This window comes from Pipistrellus kuhlii, unplaced genomic scaffold (genome assembly GCF_014108245.1).
Source record: "Pipistrellus kuhlii isolate mPipKuh1 unplaced genomic scaffold, mPipKuh1.p scaffold_m20_p_30, whole genome shotgun sequence".
NCBI classification, from domain to species: Eukaryota; Metazoa; Chordata; class Mammalia; order Chiroptera; family Vespertilionidae; genus Pipistrellus; species Pipistrellus kuhlii.
This window is the reverse complement of record NW_023425530.1, coordinates 1,791,047-1,809,934: the sequence shown is the minus strand read 5'-3', so window position 1 is coordinate 1,809,934 and position 18,888 is coordinate 1,791,047. Positions and strand designations below refer to the sequence as shown.

The following is an 18,888-nucleotide window of genomic DNA, read 5'->3' as shown; positions in this document are numbered from 1 at the left end:
AAAGGAGGATCCCTCCCTGGCTGGTTTGGCTCAGTGGATAGAGTGTCAGCCTGTGAATTAAAGGGTCCTAGGTTCGATTCTGGTCAAGGGCACATGCCTGTGCTGTGGGCTCAATCCCCAGTAGGGGGCATGCAGGAGGCAGCCAATCTCTCTCATCACTGATATATATATATATATATATATATATTTTTTAATTGATTTCAGAGAGGAAGGGAGATATATTTATATATATCTCCCTTCCTCTCTGAAATCAATAAAAATATATTTTAAAAAATAAAAGGAGATCCCAGGCAAAGGGCATCTGAAAACTATCACCTAAAGAACTTCCAGCATTCTTTTTTTTTTTTAATATATTTTATTGATTTTACACAGAGAGGAATTGAGAGGGATAGAGAGTTAGAAACGTCGATGATGCCAGGACCGGTTTGGCTCAATGGATAGAGCGTCGGCTTGGGGACTGAAAGGTCCCGGGTTCGATTCCGGTCAAGGGCATGTACCTTGGTTGCGGGCATATCGATGACTCTCTCTCATCGATGTTTCTGACTCTCTATCTCTCTCCCTTCCTCTCTGTACAAAATCAATAAAATATATTAAAAAAAAAAAAAAAAAAAAAAAAAGAAACGTCGATGAGAGAGATACATCAACCAGCTGCCTCTTGCACACCCCCCACTGGAGATGTGCCTGCAACCAAAGTACGTGTCCCTGACCGGAATCGAACCCGGGACCTTTTAGTCCGCAGGCCGACGCTCTATCCACTGAGCCAAACCGGTTTTGGCAGAACTTCCAGCATTCTGACTGTCCCTACTTGGCACCTGGTGCACCTGACTGGTTTAGCCCTGGACTGACCCTTGCTCAAAGCTCCTGGAGAGCAAGTTCAGCCAAAGTAAGGCCACACACCTCAAGTGAATGAGGGGGACACTGGGCAAATGGCCTAGGTGTGACTTGTATGGCAAAGCTAGGAGTCTGCACAGTTGGGGTAGTAGGTGTAGGAAACGCTACAAGAGGGCAGGAATGAGGGGGAAGCCTTTGCCCCCCCCCTCCAAAAAAAAACAAAAAAACACACACAACTACCTGGTCCCCAAACCACTCTTCATTGGGCAGGCCTGCCAGCTGAGAGCAACCAGGACATTATCTACCTTCGCGACTGTCCTCACGACTGGGCACCAGAGCACCTTGACCCCTCCCATAGGACTCTACACTGTCCCACTGCTCCACCACCCTTCCCTGGCTCCTCCTGTCCCCGAGCTTCCCAAGCAGACTAGGGAGGTTCCAGCCCTGATCTGTGGGGGGCAGGGACCCACTGGACGCGGCCCTCAGAGTATGTGCAGAGTGGCTGAGGAATATGACTGGGCTGCCTGATGGCCCCAGAGTGGGGTTCCCGCACACCCACAGCCGATAATAGCTGTGGCCCTGACTCTACCTGTGCCTGCTGAACACCCACTCCCACCCAGCTCTACTGAGCCTCACAGAGCTTTTGAGGAGGGAACAATTACAGCTTTTATGAAAGAAGGAAACCACTACAACCAAGTGCGCATACACATATGCACATATGTCCACACACATGCATACACACACAGAGAAGAGCAGTCAAGGCTGATGAGGCCAGGGTAGGGAAACATCCATGTCAGGCCAGCAGGACATCGTGTCCCTTCTCCAAAGAGACCAGCAGCCTGAGAGCCAAGGATCCCCGTTTGAAAAAAATGGGAGGTGCTCAGGGACAAAGCCATGCTTCCTTGGATCCATCTGTCCCCAGAGTGGCAGGGAGGCGCTGAGGGACTAGAGGCACCACACCCTACCCCTGCTAGATGGAAGAAGGGACCATGTGCACATGTGTGTCAGGGTGACCCTAATCACCAGGAGGGTCACACAGAACACGTGCCTGCACGCCCGGACAGCTTCCCCTTCGGCTGGATTCAGAAAGAATTCCCACATCCAAAGGTGACTATCAGTAAGAGAGAAAATGGCAAATAAAACACCACTTAAGAGAGAAAAAAGGACATGCAAAACAAAAAGCAGAAGGAAAATATACATTGAAAATATTTGCCTCACAAAATCCCCAGTCCAAATAGTTTCCCACCGATTCAAATAAATTAGCAAAAAATCAGTCCACTGGAATTAAAAGCCTAAACAGAGGCATCTGGGTTCAAAGGAGAAGCACTGAGACAGTGAAGGCCATGAAGGGGGGAGAGAGAAGGTAATGGAGTGGATCACACAGAGGTGAAGGAAGGGTGACAGAAATGACGGCGGTGAAAGGATAGCAGAAGAGTGTCGAGTGGGATTTAAAGGTACTTCCAACAGAATAGTACAAGTTTCCTGACATAAAAGATGGCGTGAATCCAAAGGCAGATAGATGGGCTGGCTGAACTAGAAGTGGAACAAGATCAGTGATAGCAGATAAAGGAAGGGACTCCACGCCCCATCCCCCACAGGCACCGGGACTCCATTGGCCTCAGAATCTTCCCACCACTGGGGCCTGCAACAGGAGGGGTGGCAGGAAAGTTTCACCTGACAATGGACACCGGACTGTGGATTGGTGGGGGGCAGAAAAGCCCCAAATGAACACTTCTGAACTTGCTAGAACCTTAGGCACTGGCTTTCCAGAGCCCTTCTCTCATGAGATGACAAACTGCAGGCGAGTAAGACACAGACGGTGAGCACTGAAGCCATTTAAAGAGAGAACTGAAGTTAAAATGGCAGTGGCAGCCGTGGTTCCCAAACCAGATAAAAGTGTTCTGTATTGTCTACATTATCAGGTATAATATGACCAAAAATCCTGAGGGGAGGGGAGGGGAGGGAAAGGTGCTACGGGCTTACTGCTCTCCTTTCTCCTGAGGCTGAGTTTGAAGGTATGAGTGTCACCAGGATCAGAACTGCTATTAGTAACAAAACCAACCAAAAACAGGGATGGGGGAGGAGGAGGTAGTGAACCACGGTCCGCATAAGGGAAACAGCCTGTGGTACAAATCTCACCAGCTGTCTGCTTTTGTACAGCCTACGAGATAAGAATGTGTTGCTTTCTTTGGTGTCTTTCTTTCTTTCTTTCTTTCTTTCTTTCTTTCTTTCTTTCTTTTTCCTTCCTTCCTTCCTTCCTTCCTTCCTTCCTTCCTTCCTTCCTTCCTTTCTTAGATGGTTGGGGAATTATTTTTTTTAAAGGATAATTCAGGACAAGTAAAAGTTCTATGGCCAAAACCGGTTTGGCTCAGTGGATAGAGCATCAGCCTGCAGACTGAAGGGTCCCAGGTTAGATTCCAGTCAAGGGCATATACCAAGGGCACATACCAGTAGGGGGTATGTAGGAGGCAGCTGATTGATGTTTCTCTCTCATCGATGTTTCTAACTCTCTCTCTCCCTTTCTCTCTGTAAAAAGTCAATAAAATATATATTTTTTTAAAAGTTCTGTAAAATTCACATTTCAGTGCCCATAAGTAAAGTTTTATTCATGCACAGCAAGAATGGTTTATCTAAGGCAACAGAACTAAGTAGTGGGAGACAGAGCCTACTCAGCTGGCAAAGCTGAAAATACTATCTGGCTCTTTGTAGAAAACATTTACCAACCTCCTGATTTAAAGAATATACAACTAGGAATCTTAAAGTGATACTCATCCAGGAAGCAACTAGAAGAACCCTAAGCAAACATGTTACAAATCTTCCCAATCACTGGGTGAGTAATACCACACACAGGTTCACATGAACATGAAAAACACAGCCATGCCCTGGCCAGAGGGCTCAGTTGGTTGGAGTGCCATCCCATTCACCAAAAGGCAGCTGGTTCCATTCCCAGTCAGAGCACATATCTAGGTTGCCAGTTTGATCCCAGGTCTAGGTGCATAAGGGAAACAACCGATGTTTTTCTCTTACACTGTGTTTCTCTCTCTCTCCCTTCCCCTTCTACCCTCTCTAAAATCAATAAAAACATAGTCTCCGAGAGCCCAGTGCCCGCCGCTGCTGCTTCTGCCGCCGCTGCGATGCCCACCCCAGCCCTCATGCTGAGCAGCCAGGTGCTCCCTGCCTTCCTGCTCTGCAGTACTCTGCTGGTCATCAAGATGTACGCAGTGGCTGTCATCACCGGCCAAGTGCGGCTGTGGAAGAAGGCTTTTGAGAACCCCGAGGACGCCCTGCGGCACGGAGGCCCCCAGTACTGCCGGGATGACCACGACGTGGATCGCTGCCTCAGAACCCACCACAACTACATGGAGACCATCTATCCGTTCTTGTTCCTGGGCCTGGTCTACTCCTTCCTGCAGCCCAACCCCGTCATGGCGCGGCTGCACTTCCTGCTCGTCTTCCTGGGCCGCGTGGTGCACACGGTGGCCTACCTGAGCAAGTTGCATGCGCCCATCCGCTCCCTGGCCTACACGCTGGCCCAGCTGCCCTGCATCTCCATGGCCCTGCAGATGGTCTGGGAGGTGGCCTGCCACCTGTGACCACCTGGCCCTTCGCGCCAGCCCGCTAGCCGCCAGCCCAGGGCTGCACATGGGAACCAGGCGTCCCTTCGAGGTTGGGATGGGCCCCAGGACCTGGCTTCCTGGCTTCCTGGCTGCCTGCTGAGCGTGGGTGCCTGGCCCGGCGGCCTGTGTGTGTCCCCCGGACTCCTGGGTGAAGTGGCCACTTGGAATTGTTTGGAGGAGGCTGTCAAGATGGATAGACAGTTGCTCAGCGGTGTGGCTCAGTGCTTAAAAATCAACCTCTGAACCAGGAGGTCACAGTTCGATTCCCAGTCAGGGCACATGCCAGGGTTATTGGTTCGATCCCCAGTAGGGGGCGTGCAAGAGGCAGCCAATCAATGATTCTCTCTCATCACTGATGTTTCTATCTCTCTCCCTCCCCCTTCTTCTCTGCAATCAATAAAAACATTTCTTTTTTAGCCCTAACCGGTTTGGCTCAGTGGATGGAGCGTTGGCCTGAGGACTCAAGGGTCCTAAGTTTGATTCCGCTAAAAGGCAGGTACCTTGGTTGCGGGCACATCCCCTGGGGGGTGGTGCAGGAGGCAGCTGATTGATGTTTCTCATTGATGTTTCTAGCTCTCTCTCCCTCTCTGTAAAAAAAAATCAATAAAATACATTTTTTTTTTTAAACATAGTCTCCAATAAGGACTTAAAAAAAGAAAGAACGAAAGAAACAGCCATTTATATTAAAAAGAGACATAGGCCCTGGCCAGTGTGCTCAGTGGTTAGAATGTTGATCTGAGCGCCAAAGGGCCATGGGTTCAATTCCTGGTCATGGCCATGTACCTGGGTTGCAGGTTCCATCCCCAGCGGTTGGAGCCCATGTGAGAAATAACCAAACGATGTGTCTCTCACACCGATGTTTCTCTCCCTCCCTCCCTCCCTCCCACAATCCTTCCTCCTTTCCACTCTATCCTAAAAACAATCAATGGCAGAAATATCCTCGGGTGAAGATTCACACACACACACACACACACACATACACACACTCATACACACAAAAAAAAACAAAAACGAAAAGAGAGACAAAGGATGAGTTTGTGTGTCTGTCTGCCCTCACACATGCACACCTATATGTATAAGATGCCAAAGAAGGAGACAGGATGGTAACTATGTTGCCTCCAGGGATAGAAGCTGGGAGATGGGAGGAAGAGGAGACTCAGTCACTCTCTGTCCTCTTGCACTGTTTGAATTTGCCTCCCATGTGCATACTATTTCCAAAAAAGCAACAACAACAATAAAAACACACATTGTTCAACTAAGAATATAAAGGCAAAAACTCAGGCCTGCCGAAACCGGTTTGGCTCAGTGGTAGAGCGTAGGTCTGCAGACTGAAAGGTCCCGGGTTCGATTCCGGTCAAGGGCATGTACCTTGGTTGCGGGCACATCCCCGGTAGGGGGTGTGCAAGAGGCAGCTGGTCGATGTTTCTCTCTCATCGACGTTTCTAGCTCTCTATCTCTCTCCCTTCCTCTCTGTAAAAAATCAATAAAATATATTTAAAAAAAAAAAAAAAAAAAAAAACTCAGGCCTTCCTGGCATCAACTGCCCAGAAGCCTCCCCAGACTCTGGACCTCCTTCTCCCCAGTGGGGTGAGACTTGCTGCCATGATACCCTGGGTGGCCACTGCCCGCTGGGCTGGGCTCAGCACAGTGCTGTCTCTGTCTCTGCCCCAGCCTGCCAGCCCATGCAGGGACAGGGGTGGTGTGAGTCCATTAGGAATTCCAGTGCTTAGAACAGTGCCTGGCATGAGGAAAGAATTCCGTCCTGTTTGTAATAAATGAGGTCAGATGGATCAGTGAACAGGGTAATGGGTGCAACACCTTGGACACGGACACACACAGAGAAGCTGCAGGAGACCAGGATGTCTGTCACCCACCTTGGCCAGGCCTGCCCGGTGGGCTCCCTGGGACTCAATGTAGGCCACATATTTGTTGAAGTCCTTAAATTCTTCCATAGTTGGGCGAAATGTCATGATTTTACAACTGGGGTTCTGGGCCCCATGATCCTCAGACCCCATGGTTGCAGCTGCGATACCGCCACACCTGCGAGGGAAGACAGAAAGCATGAGCAGACGGCGCTGCCACCAGCGGTGCCCTGCTCCATACATCACACTAAAAGCACCGGGGCCCCAGGAAGCAACGCGAGCAGAGAGGAGACTGCCTTGCTCTGCTCTGGCACAAAAGACCAAAATGACTTCAACTAATTAAAAACAGAGGTGTCCTAGTTCTAAAAGCCAATGTGATACTGGAAGCCAGAGCATTGATTTTAAGCTGGGGGCCCTAGGAAATAAAAGCTTTTCGTTTCAGGGACTCAAATCTTTGGAGCTGGACATGCAGAGACATAGGATCACGTGACAGGTTCTGCAAGGTAAGTGAGGTTGTGTCAGCCTGCCTTCTTTTGAGGTACCAGCCTGCAAGCAGGGAGAACCACAACTCCAAGCAGGGCCTACCCCGAGCATATGTGGGTCGCTCCAGGACTAGCCTGGCTGCTGTCAGTGAACCCAGGCCCAGGGATGCATGGGAAGCCCAAGTCCAGAATCTGGAACCAGAGGGTAGAAGGCCAGCCAGAATGGCTCCTTGCCTGCAATTAGATGCTCCAAGGAACCCTCAGTCATAACCATGCCTGGATATTTTGGCACAGAAGGGGAGACCGTGCTATGTCATGCACTCTAAGATTCAGGGAAGGCGCCCGAAGATAACTGGGAACCAGAGCTCCTCTCGGGGAGAAGGGTGCATACTGAAATGGCCCCCTCCTGTCTCTGGAGTTAAGAGGACCCAGTGTCCTCTTGTCGGTGGCTCACCCTGAGCAGGAAAAGGCTCGGTGACAGATTCTGGGAAGGGTCCCTGTTAGCCGATTAAATTTTCCAGTTTCAAAAGACTAGACTCCCACCAGGATTTGGAAAAACTCAGAATCCAAGTGCATACAGACCTGAGAACTTGGAGAATAATTTAACCAAGTTCACCCCACCCCACCCCAAAGTGAGCTGGAAAATGAGAAACCCAAGAAGCCTAAATGGTCCCAGAAAGGGGTGGGAGGGGGAGAGGGGTGACAAGATTCGGCCAAAAGGTGATGCTTGCGGCAGGCACTAGAGGGCAGCACAAACCCAGGATTTGCCACTGAGGCGGTCCCTTTCCCTTGGAAGGGATCTAGAGGCCCCAGGCTCACAGGTACCCTGTCTGGCCTTGCCCCTAACACCCCATCCCATACCTGGGACACATGAGGCTGGGGCTAGGTGGACAGCAGCTAAAGCCCCCCTCTGAGGGCCACACTCTCACTGGATTGCTGGCTAGGGCCCCGGAGGATCCTGACATAAGGGTGGAGGTGAAGGGCAGGAGATGTCACTGCTTCATTGATACATCCAGACTAGGACCCACCATGACCTTGGTCCTATGTCCACAAGTCTCAATTTTTCTCGAGGACAGCCACAAAGCTGAAGTGTGCATGGCAGATCACGGGCTTGTGACATCTCACAACAGCTCTGGACGGGATCACACAGAACCACCAAGAACACATGGTTTATAAAAGGAAAAGGATTGCCACAATCCCTCCTAGGGAGCAGCAGGCACCAGAAAGTCCCAGCTTCAGCCAGGCTGCCTCCCGGGAGCCCTGACCAGTCTTTAAGATTGACCACCATGCCATGTCAGACGGCCCCTTACCTGCAGACATGGCCCAGGACCTGAATCCTGGGACCCCACCCACCCCACCTGAGCCCCAACCCTACCTGCCCTCTCCCCTCCAGCTCAGATGCAGCCACTCAGGGCTCACTGTGTGCCTTCACTGCACAGCGGCAGACAGGACAGCATGTCTGTCCTGGAGAGGCAGACCCTGACCCCAATACTATTGTGAACATTGGTGTAGACCTGAGCTGTGCTAATGGCTATGGAGAAAGAGCGGGAGAGGGCTCCATGGGCGAGGACCTTGAATGAGACACTGAAACAGGAGAGCTAGCTGGCCTTCACGTTCCCACCATACTAGCCACCCATTCCTGTCCATCCCACTTCAACATCCCTCAAGATTTTCCACACACACTGGGGAGGTCAGGGCCTCCACCTATACCACATGGACCATCTAATTTGTCCTCTGAGGCCTGCTGCCAGAACATGATTGAGCAGCCTCAGCCTCTGGTACAAAGCCCTCAATGGCCAGGCAAAAGTCCAGAAGCTGGTTCCTCAGTCTGCCATGGCCACTGATGCCCAGATCTGGAGGCAGTGAACAAATCACGGACCCCCAGCCCTGTTCTATGCTTTTCACAAGGTGACTCGTCCACTCTACACAATGAACCCATTTTTCATTGTTCACTGAGGACAAAGGACCCCACGAAGGGAGGTCACATGCCTAAGCCACTTGGCAAGTAGGTGGTAGGGCCAGATGACCAGCCAGACTCTGAGACAGCCAGAATTTCCCACCTCTCTCCCACTCTAGTGAGTGGCAGGTGCCAACACCTACCCACACCCAACAGCTCTCATGATGAGTTCGGCCAGTCCTGGCCAGCTGGCTGCCTCTCTTCTGAGGCTGGCATCTGAGTCATCTACAGGGAAGGAAGGCAACAGCCTCTTGCAAAGGCCACCTCCCACCCATCCATCCAAACACCCAGCACCACTGGTGGGAGATGACAGTCTCCTCCCCAAGACCAGCTTGTCCCAGGCAGAGCTGGGGCAGCCCCGGGGCCCTGCCCACAGGAGCTCTCTCTCCTGTCAAAAATCATGACACAGAGATGAGTCTTCCATCCAGGAGGTGGAAAAGCAGATGCTGAGACAGCAGGTAGAGTATTCTGCATAGACACACTGGCAAGAGATGCTCCAACCACCGTTATCCAGATTCAGCTCCATGGTAAATTCCATAGGATTTTTTTCTCTCTTATTCATGCCTTTTGAAATGAAGTTTTTTAGTACATAAATACAAAAAAAAATTTTTTTAATGGTTTGTAATCCCAACACTCCATAACCCTTGACACATTTTTTTGAATGAGGGCAAATAAAAATCATATGTGGACATATTTTAAAAATAAAAAAGGAATTTGGATGCCAGTCCTGGGCCAATCTTCTGCTTCACTGGAAACATGGGGGGAAGGGCAAAGGACAAGGGAGGGCCCCAGGGAGGGAGTTCGCAGCACAGTCAGGAAGAGGAACATGCTTGTTACCAAAAAGCAGGGCTCTGACAACTCACTAATACAGAGACAAACAGCCCAATTAAAAAGGTAGGCCGAGCCCTACCTGGTTTGGCTCAGAGGATAGAGCATCGGCCTGCGGACTAAAGGGTCCCAGATTCAATTCCAGTCAAGGACATGCACCTTGGTTATGGGCACATCCTCAGTAGGAGGTGTGCAGAAGGCAGCTGATCGATGTTTCTCTCTCATTGATGTTTCTAACTCTCTATCCCCCTCCCTTCCTCCTCTCTGTAAAAAGTCAATAAAAAAAAAATGTTTTTTAAATAGGACTTGAATATACACAAAAGGTCAACAAGCAGGTAAAAGGGGGCTGAACATGTTAGCCAGCGTGGAAATACAAATCAAAACCACAGTGAGATACCACTCACTAGGATAGCTAGAACAGGAAAACAGACAAAGATAAGTGTTGGCGAAGATGTGGAGAAATTGAAACCCTGATACAATCAGGTGGGAATGTTAAGACGGCAGCATCATTGCGGAAGTTTGGTGGTTTAGAGGAGATTATGGTCAGCAGGATAATACACCACCAACACCCCAACACATCTACATCCTAATGTAGACTATGACTACCCTCCCTTCCATGGCAAAGGGACTTTGCAGGTGGATTAAGTTAAGGACCCTGAGATGGGATAGTCCTGGAAATCCTCAGGGGGCCCATGACATCACAAGGGTCCTTATAAGAGGGAGAGAGATGAAGACTGGATGACAGAGCAACGGAGGCAGAAGCTTAAGTGATTCAAGGAAGGGGCCTTGAGGAGTGGAAAGCTGAAAACACTCCAAGAAATCAGTTCTTCCCTGAAGTCTCCAGAAGGAGCATCCCTGCCAATACCTTGATTTTAGCCCCATGAAACTTGCTTCTGACTTCTGACCCCAGAACAGTCAGGGAATGAATATGGGTTGTTTGCAGTCACCAGGTTTATTGTCACGGTACAACAATCATGGGATGTGCATGCAGAATCACTTTTTCTGAAAAGTGGTTTGGGGTTTTCAATGCATTTGAAAATAGCGAGTTCTAGTCCACACCTGGCCCTAATTAGCCATGTGGCCTGCATCTGAAGTCAACACGGAATACGAAACAGCCTTTCTTAGACCACTGGGAGCAGCCAATGTGGCAGGGAGTGAACAGGACTGTTTGTCCTCCAACCTGTCACCCCCATGGGTGTGAGCTGGGAGGTGATTAGCTTGTTTCATCTCTTCTTACCAGTGACCATCAGAGGCCACCACTTTATCATTTTTTATTTGTATTGATTTCAGAGAGGAAGGGAGAGGGAGAAAGAGGTAGAAACATCAATGATGAGAAAGAATCATTGATCGGCTGCCTCCTGCATGCCCCCTACTGGGAATTGAGCCCAAAACCTGGGCACGTGTCCTTGATTGGAATCGAATCCGAGATCCTTCAGTCCACAGGCTGACATTCCAGCCACGGAGCCAAACCAGCTAGGGCCAGAGGCCACCACTTTAAAACCCTCTGATTTATTAGAAAAGTATAGAAAAAGGTAGACAGCCTGGAGTTGACACCTAGAAGCATCTGAGGAATGGGATTCTTTTAAATCCATTTAAAAAGAATCTTTCATCTTAAATACCCCACCCCACAACCCCTGGCTGTGACTGATCACCATCCTCTGCAGGTTGTGGGGTGGGTGAATAGGGCCTCAGAAAGCCCAGAAGTGGTATCCCACCTGATCCGAATAACACAGACAGAGCAGCCCATCCTAGGCAACCCCAGAATCAATAAAAACTCTCAGTGGTTCTTGGGGCTTCTAGAAGTGAGGGAAAGGCACTCAGATGCTGAAGGGCGAGAGTGCAAACATGGAGTACGCAGACTAGAAAAGAGAAACCCAGCAGAGCCACTCCTAGAGGGTTCTAAGCTCCTCTGTCTAAAGGCATGCAGACCCTGGAGACCCCAAGAACTCAGAATCACATGGGACCTTCTCCCCGCAGCATGCAGCCTCACAGCCACCTGAGAGGAGGCTGTGGCCTTTGGTACCTTAATCTTGCACTTACTTGAAAGTTCCTGGTATATTATGATGGTGAGGCTGCAATGAGAGATGCTCTAGTAACTGGCTTAGATTTCTGTCAGGTTCTAGCAATGGTGATGGTTCCTAAAATACACAAATAAAGGCACGATTAACTAAAGGTATCACAGGCATAAACCTAATTCCACATTACACTCCTAACCCTGGCAGGTAGCCCACAGAGACACTCTTGCCTTTATTCCGATGTTTCCAAATCCTTGCCACTTTGCGGGAACTCAAAAATCCGTTTTAAGCTCATCTTCCACAAATCAGCATCTGAGAAAGCGAGGACCTCCAGGAACAAATTAAACCAGAGAAGCTTTGCCCTAGCCGGTTTGGCTCAGTGGATAGAGTGTCAGCCTGTGGACTCAAGGGTCCCAGGTTTGATTCCAGTCAAGGGCATGTACCTTGGTTGCGGGCACGTCCCCGGTGGGGGGTGTGCGAGAGGCAGCTGATCAATGTCTCTCATCGATGTTTCTGACTCTCTATTCCTCTCTCTTCCTCTCTCTGAAAAATCAATAAAATACATTAAAAAAAAAAAAAAAAGCACAAAAAACCAGAGGAGCTTTTAGAAACTTTAAGGTACAGGCAGCTTCTGAGAGGTTTACAACAAGTTCTGCCTCCTGTGAACTCCCGAAGTCAGGGAAAGCACCCTCCAAAGAGGAAACACTCACGGACAATGCCGCAAGGTGACCACCATCTGCACCCCCATAAGGTGCACACTGGGAGAGCCTGGCAGAGGCTGTGCAGACCCCAACCAGGGCTACGTCCCAACCTAGAAGCTAGTTGGGCAGAGACATCCAGTACCTGTGGAATGGACACAGCATAAGACTCTAAACTTGGGTTTGGCCCCAGGACATTTGACAATCGGGGCTACAGCTACCCCAATTCACCAGCCCTCCCACCCGTATCTCCCCACAGCTCTCCAGACACGTGAGCCCCAGTGGCACAGGGGCTGCCAGATGTTCCCTGCCTCTGGACCTTTGCACATGCTGTATAAGACCTGAGCATCAGGATGGGCCTGACATTCCAGGAAGGGCAGCTTACCCCTTGAACTCAATCCCACACACTTTCTTCAATTTATCAAGAGCTTTTTAAATAGCATGGATTTCACCAATACTCTTACAACAGATAATGCACACTGACATTCTCAATCTTATTTTAAGCTGGTTTTTAAAAGTATTGGGCACAACCCATTTTAGTGATTTCACTGTCTTTTAACAGGTCACAACTGCTGGTTGAAAGGCCACAAGAGGCTGTAAAATTTGTGGAGCTCAGGCTGCACACATCTTCCTCTGGACACAGTAGGCTGTCGCTGGCTCTCCCAAAAGCTCCTGGGTCTCTCCCACCTGCATGGCTGAAGGCTGCCCCACTCCACAGCCCTGCCAGCACCTGACATCGGCCAGAGCTGAAGTCAAAAGATCCAATTGCTGTGAAATCTCTCCATGTAGCCGTAGCTGGCAGAATAACAGCCGCCAATGATGTCTACGTCTGAATCCCCACAACATGTGGCAATGCTCCCTTCTGGGGCAACAGACACTTTGCAGATGAGATTAAGTGAGGAATATTGAGATGGGAAGGGTATCCTGAATTATCAGGTGGGCTCTGTCATCTCAAGGATCCTTGTAAGAGGAAGGCAGGAGGGCCAGAGTCAGAGGTGATGTGACCACGGAAGCAGAGATCAGGATGACGTGCTATGAAGACGGAGGAAGGGACCATAAGGCAAGGATTGCAGGTGTCTCTAGAATAAGCATGTCAAACTCATGGTCCATGGGCTGCATGCAGCCCACAATGAATATTTTTGCGGCCCAGCCAATGTAACAGTATGTAAGAAATGTTTTAATAAAAATTTTGTAACTTAATTTTTACAATAGCTTATTATACATAATCATTAATAACGAACTACAACGTTCACTAATGACTGATTACTATAATAGTGTTGCATCCATTTCCCTTACGAGCAGGCGCACCATTTCTCTCCACTAATACCAGCAGCAAACATTTTATCAGCCGATTGACACATCATTAGTCTTGGACTGACGTGTTTGGTGTGCCCAACAGGAAATATTTCGCTTTGGGAGAACAAGAGAAATAGGTTTATTTACGTTACGCTATTAATTTGTGCAGTTATTTGGTGTCTGGTAAGTTAATATTCAATAAAAAATATTAATTTTTATTAAATGTTCTATTATTTTATGTTAACGATTACTCATTTATTTCAGCCCTTTGTATTCAGCATGTCTTTATCAAAATAAACCTATGTTCCTATGAAAATTGAAGCTTTTGTTTTTCATGGCCCACAGAAACTTACACCTTGTTTATTTAGCCCATGTTATCTTTTTGGTTTGACATGCTTGCTCCAGAAGCTAGAAATGACAAAGAACTGAGCTCCCCTAGAGCTTCCAGAAGGAATCAACCTTGACCACACCTTGATCTTGGCCCCATGAGACCACGCCAGACTTCCAGCCTCCAGAACTGTGATAACAAAAGTGTGTTGTTTAAGTCACTAAGTCTATGGTCATCTATCAGGGCAGCAAAGGAGACTAATGCTACAAGCTTCAGTGTGTATTTTCTTGATCACAGAGTAGGTGAGGAGTCTTTTCATTGTTGCTAACCACACAGACCTCTGCTATGAGCTACCAGCCCCTTTCTCTCATCCATGTCTCAATAGGATCATGTGTCTCCCTTGTCACTTATAACTGTCTCTTCCTGGACGTGGGCTGCCCCTACCAACACATGGTCTAAAAGGCAGAGAAGCCATCAGGACTTGTGGTTCTCAGCTGGACACACCCCAATCTGCTGCTGCCCAGGGCTGCTGGGCCACCCAGACTGTGGGTTCTTCTGCTCTCATACTTTGGGGGCCGAAAGCATCAACCCCCAAGCCAGGAGGCTAGAAGCTCTAGGGCTGAGGTCAAGGCCCAGTTCTCAGGCCTCTATCCACCCTGACCTATGTCTACAATGGACGAAGGTCCAGGCTAACCCACGTCCACTTCTCCTCTGAAGCCTCCTCTGAAGGCTCCCCTGCAGGCTCTGGGATGCAGAGGCCTGGCCTCACACTGAGCCAGAGACTTGCTTGGCACAAGGCAGCCAGGGTGGAGGGATCAGAGGACCCCTATGTATGAACTGCACAGAGTGACTTGCTTCCAAAAGGGGGAGTGACTTTACAGTGGAGAAACCTGGCAATCACAATTCAGTCAGGGGATCAAAGTCAGTGTTAACAATAATAAGTGAAAGTGACATATGACCCTAGATATGATAGAATGGAAAGGGTTCTTCACCTCTGGGGTCTTCCTCATAGAATACGTCACCTAGTCCAGTGGTTGGCAAGCTCATTAGTCAACAGAGCCAAATATCAACAGTACAACGATTGACATTTCTTTTGGAGCCAAATTTTTAAAACTTAAACTTCTAACTCCACTTCTTCAAAACAGACTCGCCCAGGCCATGGTATTTTGTGGAAGAGCCACACTCAAGAGGCCAAAGAGCCGCACAATTGGCCGACCACGGGCCTAGTCTAACAATGAGAAAAACACCAAACAAATCCCGATTTAGAAACTTCCTACAAAATCCTTGACCAATCCTGCTCAATACTACCAAAGTCACCAAAAACAAGAAAATCTGAAAAACTGTCACAACCTTGAGGAGCCTAAAGAGATATGATAACTAGGAAGATAAATGATCCAATTAAAAAATGGGCAATGGACCTAAATAGAATCTTTTCAAAAGAAGACAGAAGGAAAGCCAAGAGGCACATGAAAACATGCTCAAGTCACTAATTATCTGAGAGATGCAAATCAAAACGACAATGCGGTACCATCTCACACCTGTCAGAATGGCTATCATCAACAAATCAACAAACGACAAGTGCTGGCGAGGATGCAGAGAAAAAGGAATCTCGTGCACTGCTAGTGGGAATACAGACTGGTGCAACCACTGTGGAGAATAGTATAGAGTTTCCTCAAAAAACTGAAAATGGAACTCTCATTTGACCCAGTAATCCCACCCCTAGGAATATATGAAACTAGAAACACCAATCAGCCGAAACCGGTTTGGCTCAGTGGTGGAGCGTCAGTCTGCGGACTGAAGGGTCCCGGGTTCAATTCCGGTCAAGGGCATGTGCATTGGTTGTGGGCGCATCCCCAGTGGGGGGTGTGCAGGAGGCAGCTGGTCGATGTTTCTCTCTCATCGACGTTTCTGGCTCTCTATCTCTCTCCCTTCTTCTCTGTGAGAAATCAATAAAATATATTTTTTTAAAAAGAAAAAAAAAAGAAACACCAATCAAAAAGGATATATGCAGCCCTATGTTCATAGCAGCACAATTTACAATAGCTAGAATCTGGAAACAGCCTAGGTGCCCATCAGCAGATGATTGAATCAAAAAACTATGGTACATCTACACAATGGAATACTATGCTGCCATAAAAAAAGAAGGAATTCTTATCATTTGCAGCAACCTGGATGGAATTGGAGAACATTATGCTGAGTGAAATAAGCCAGTCATTGAAAGAAAAACACCACATGATCTCACTCATTTATGGATAATAAGGAACATTATAAACTGATGAACAAAAAGATATATACAAAGACAGTAAAGCAACAAACAGATTGTCAAATTACAGTGGGGAGGGGAGGAAGATATTGGGAGAGATAAGAGATCAACCGAAGGACTTGTATGCATGCATATAAGCATAACCAATGAATGCAAAACTCTGGGGAGGGAGGGCATATATGGGGGGTGGGGGATGGGGGGTGGGGGGAATTGGTAAGATATGTATACATATAATACCTTAATTAAAAAAATGAAAGGAAAAAAAAGAGATGTGATAACTAAATGTCATGTGGGAGAGAGAAACCAAGATGGTGGCCTACGTAAGCATTTAAGCTGCCGCCTCGCACAACAATTTTAAAACAACATCTAAAAGACAGAACGGACATCATCCAAAACCACAGGAAAGCTGGCTGAGTGGGAAAATCTGTAACTAGAAAAAAGGAGAGAGGCTCACGGATCAAGGGAGCTGCAAAACACGGAGGTAAGGAGACACTCACGCACAGAGAGGAAGGGCGGCCAAGTGCCTGGCTGGTGGGAGGGGAAAGGAAGCCCTCGGCTGCACTGAACACTAGTTCCGACTGCACTGAACCCCAACCCTTTCCGAAACCCTGTGGACCCAGGCTCATACGAGTGGAGTCTGGATTGTAGAGAAAGGCACCTGGACACTCAGAGACTGGGAGACTTGGGAGAACTGGCAGCCGCAGCAGGCAGGGTCTACAGTGGAGGGCGAGTGAGTCCGCGCAGAGAGGTCTGTTCTCAGAGGTTGCCGCGGCCTCTCCATAGCAGAAGAAGTTGGAAGCTCCAGACTAGAGACCCAACCCAATTCCGGGTGAGCCCCTGGGGCACCCACGCTCTTGCAGGGGGAATCTGGACTGTCAGGCAGAAACTCAGGGGAGCCGCAGACGGCAGAGGTCTGAGGCCACACACAAGGGCAGGACTGACTGGAGGCCAAGACTGTCGGCTCAGCCCTGAGACTCCGCCCCATCCAAGCTGAGCACAGAGGCTTTTGCAATTTTGTAAGTCTGATCCTATAAGTCTGATCCAATACAGAAGGTATCCCAGAATAGATATAGCTGATACATCCAATTGACCTGGAAGTCAATTCATCCCAGTGATACTAACAACAATCAAGACTTAACTACAACAAGGTTGTACACGCAGTCCACAAAGGGGGGCACCAAGAGTGTCTACCTCAAGTAACTGGGGGGGCTGACCCACCAGGCCATAGAGGACACCAAACACACAAAGCCATCCTATCAACTCAGGGAAGCAGCGAAAATGCCAAGACAAAGAAATAGATCTCAAACAAAAGAAATGGAGAACAAAAGACTGGATATAGAGTTCAAACCACGGTTGTAAGGTTTTTCATGAATTTCCTAGAAAAGGCTGATAAATTTAACGAGACCCTAAAGGATATAAAAAAGGACCAACTAGAAATTAAACATACACCGACAGAAATAAAAAATATTATACAGAGACCCAACAGCAGACTAGAGGAACACAAGAATCAAGTCAAAGATTTGGAATACAAAGAGGCAAAGAACACTCCTCTGGAGAAGCAAGAAGAGAAGAGAATCCAGAAAGTTGAAGATAGTATAAGCAACTATCAACTTCAAGCATACCAACATTAGAATTATGGGGATGCCAGAAGAAGAGAGAGTGCAAGATACTGAAAACCTATCTGAAGAAATAATGACAGAAAACTTCCCCCACCTAGTGAAAGAAATAGATTTACAAGTACAAGGAGTGCACAGAACCCCAAATAAAATGAATCCAAAGAAACCACACCAAGACACATCATAATTAAAATGCCAAGGGCAGCCGAGACTGGTTTGGCTCAGTGGATAGAGCATCCGCCTGCGGACTGAAAGGTCCCAGGTTCGATTCCGGTCAAGGGCATGTACCTTGGTTGCTGGCACACTCCAGCAGGAGGTGTGCAAGAGGCAGCTGATGGATGATTCTCTCTCATCCATGTTTCTAACTCTCTATCCCTCTTTCTTCCTCTCTGTAAAAAATCAATAAAATATATATATTTTTTTTAAATAAAAATAAAAAAATAAAATGCCAAGGGCAAAAGACAAAGAGAGAATCTTACAAACAGCAAGAGAAAAACAGTTAATTACCTATAAGGGAGCACCCATATGACTAGCAGCTGATTTCTCAACAGAAACTATGCAGGCCAGACTGGAGTGGCAAGAAATATTCAAAGTGATAAATAGCAAGAACCTACAACCAAGATTACTCTACCCAGTAAAGTTATCATTCAGAATTAAAGGGCAGATAAAGAGCTTCACAGATAAGAAAAAGCTAAAGGAGTTTATCACCACCAAACCAGTATTATATGAAATGCTGAAAAGTATTCTTTAAGAAGAGGAAAAAGAAGAAAAAGGTAAAGGTAAAAATTATGATCAACAAATACATATATATCAACAAGTGAATCTAAAAATCAAGTGAATTAAAAATCTGAGGAACAGAATAAACTGGTAAATATAATAGAATCAGGGACAAAGAAAGAGTGGAATGATAATTATCAGGGGCAAAAAGGTATGGAGGTGGCAGGAAGAGAGTGGATTAAAATCGTACACCTATGGATGAGGACAATGGGGGTGGGAGGTAAAGACAAAGGGTGGGGTGGGAATCAGGTGGAAGGGAGCTACGGGGGGGGGGGGGGTGAAGAAACAATTGTAATAATCTGAGCAATAAAGATTTAT

The 18,888-nt window shown here is 47.9% G+C and overlaps 2 protein-coding genes across 9 annotated transcripts in view; one reads left to right on the top strand and one right to left on the bottom strand.

Moving 5' to 3' along the window:
- The window catches only part of KDM4B (lysine demethylase 4B), a 137,126-nt gene that overhangs the window by 89,356 nt on the left and 28,882 nt on the right, over positions 1 to 18,888 (bottom strand). For all 8 annotated transcript variants that reach the window (XR_006743041.1, XM_045589112.1, XM_045589114.1 and 5 more), the window contains exons 2-3: positions 11,618 to 11,715; positions 6,323 to 6,488 (exon numbers count right to left, since the gene is read on the bottom strand). Coding sequence is in view for 7 of the 8 variants with exons in the window: in XM_045589112.1 (XP_045445068.1) it covers positions 6,323 to 6,463 (141 nt within the window). In the remaining variant the exon portion in view is untranslated. The remainder of the gene's footprint in view (positions 1 to 6,322; positions 6,489 to 11,617; positions 11,716 to 18,888) is intronic.
- LOC118731381 (prostaglandin E synthase-like) lies at positions 3,964 to 4,750 on the top strand. The gene has a single exon (XM_036459975.1). It carries the CDS (start codon positions 3,966 to 3,968, stop codon positions 4,422 to 4,424), a length of 459 nt encoding a protein of 152 aa, XP_036315868.1. The 5' UTR covers positions 3,964 to 3,965; the 3' UTR covers positions 4,425 to 4,750.

Bases quoted from the DNA above. Each gene is read 5' to 3' on its own strand.
- LOC118731381 (XM_036459975.1), top strand. From the start codon at position 3,966: ATGCCCACCCCAGCCCTCATGCTGAGCAGCCAGGTGCTCCCTGCCTTC.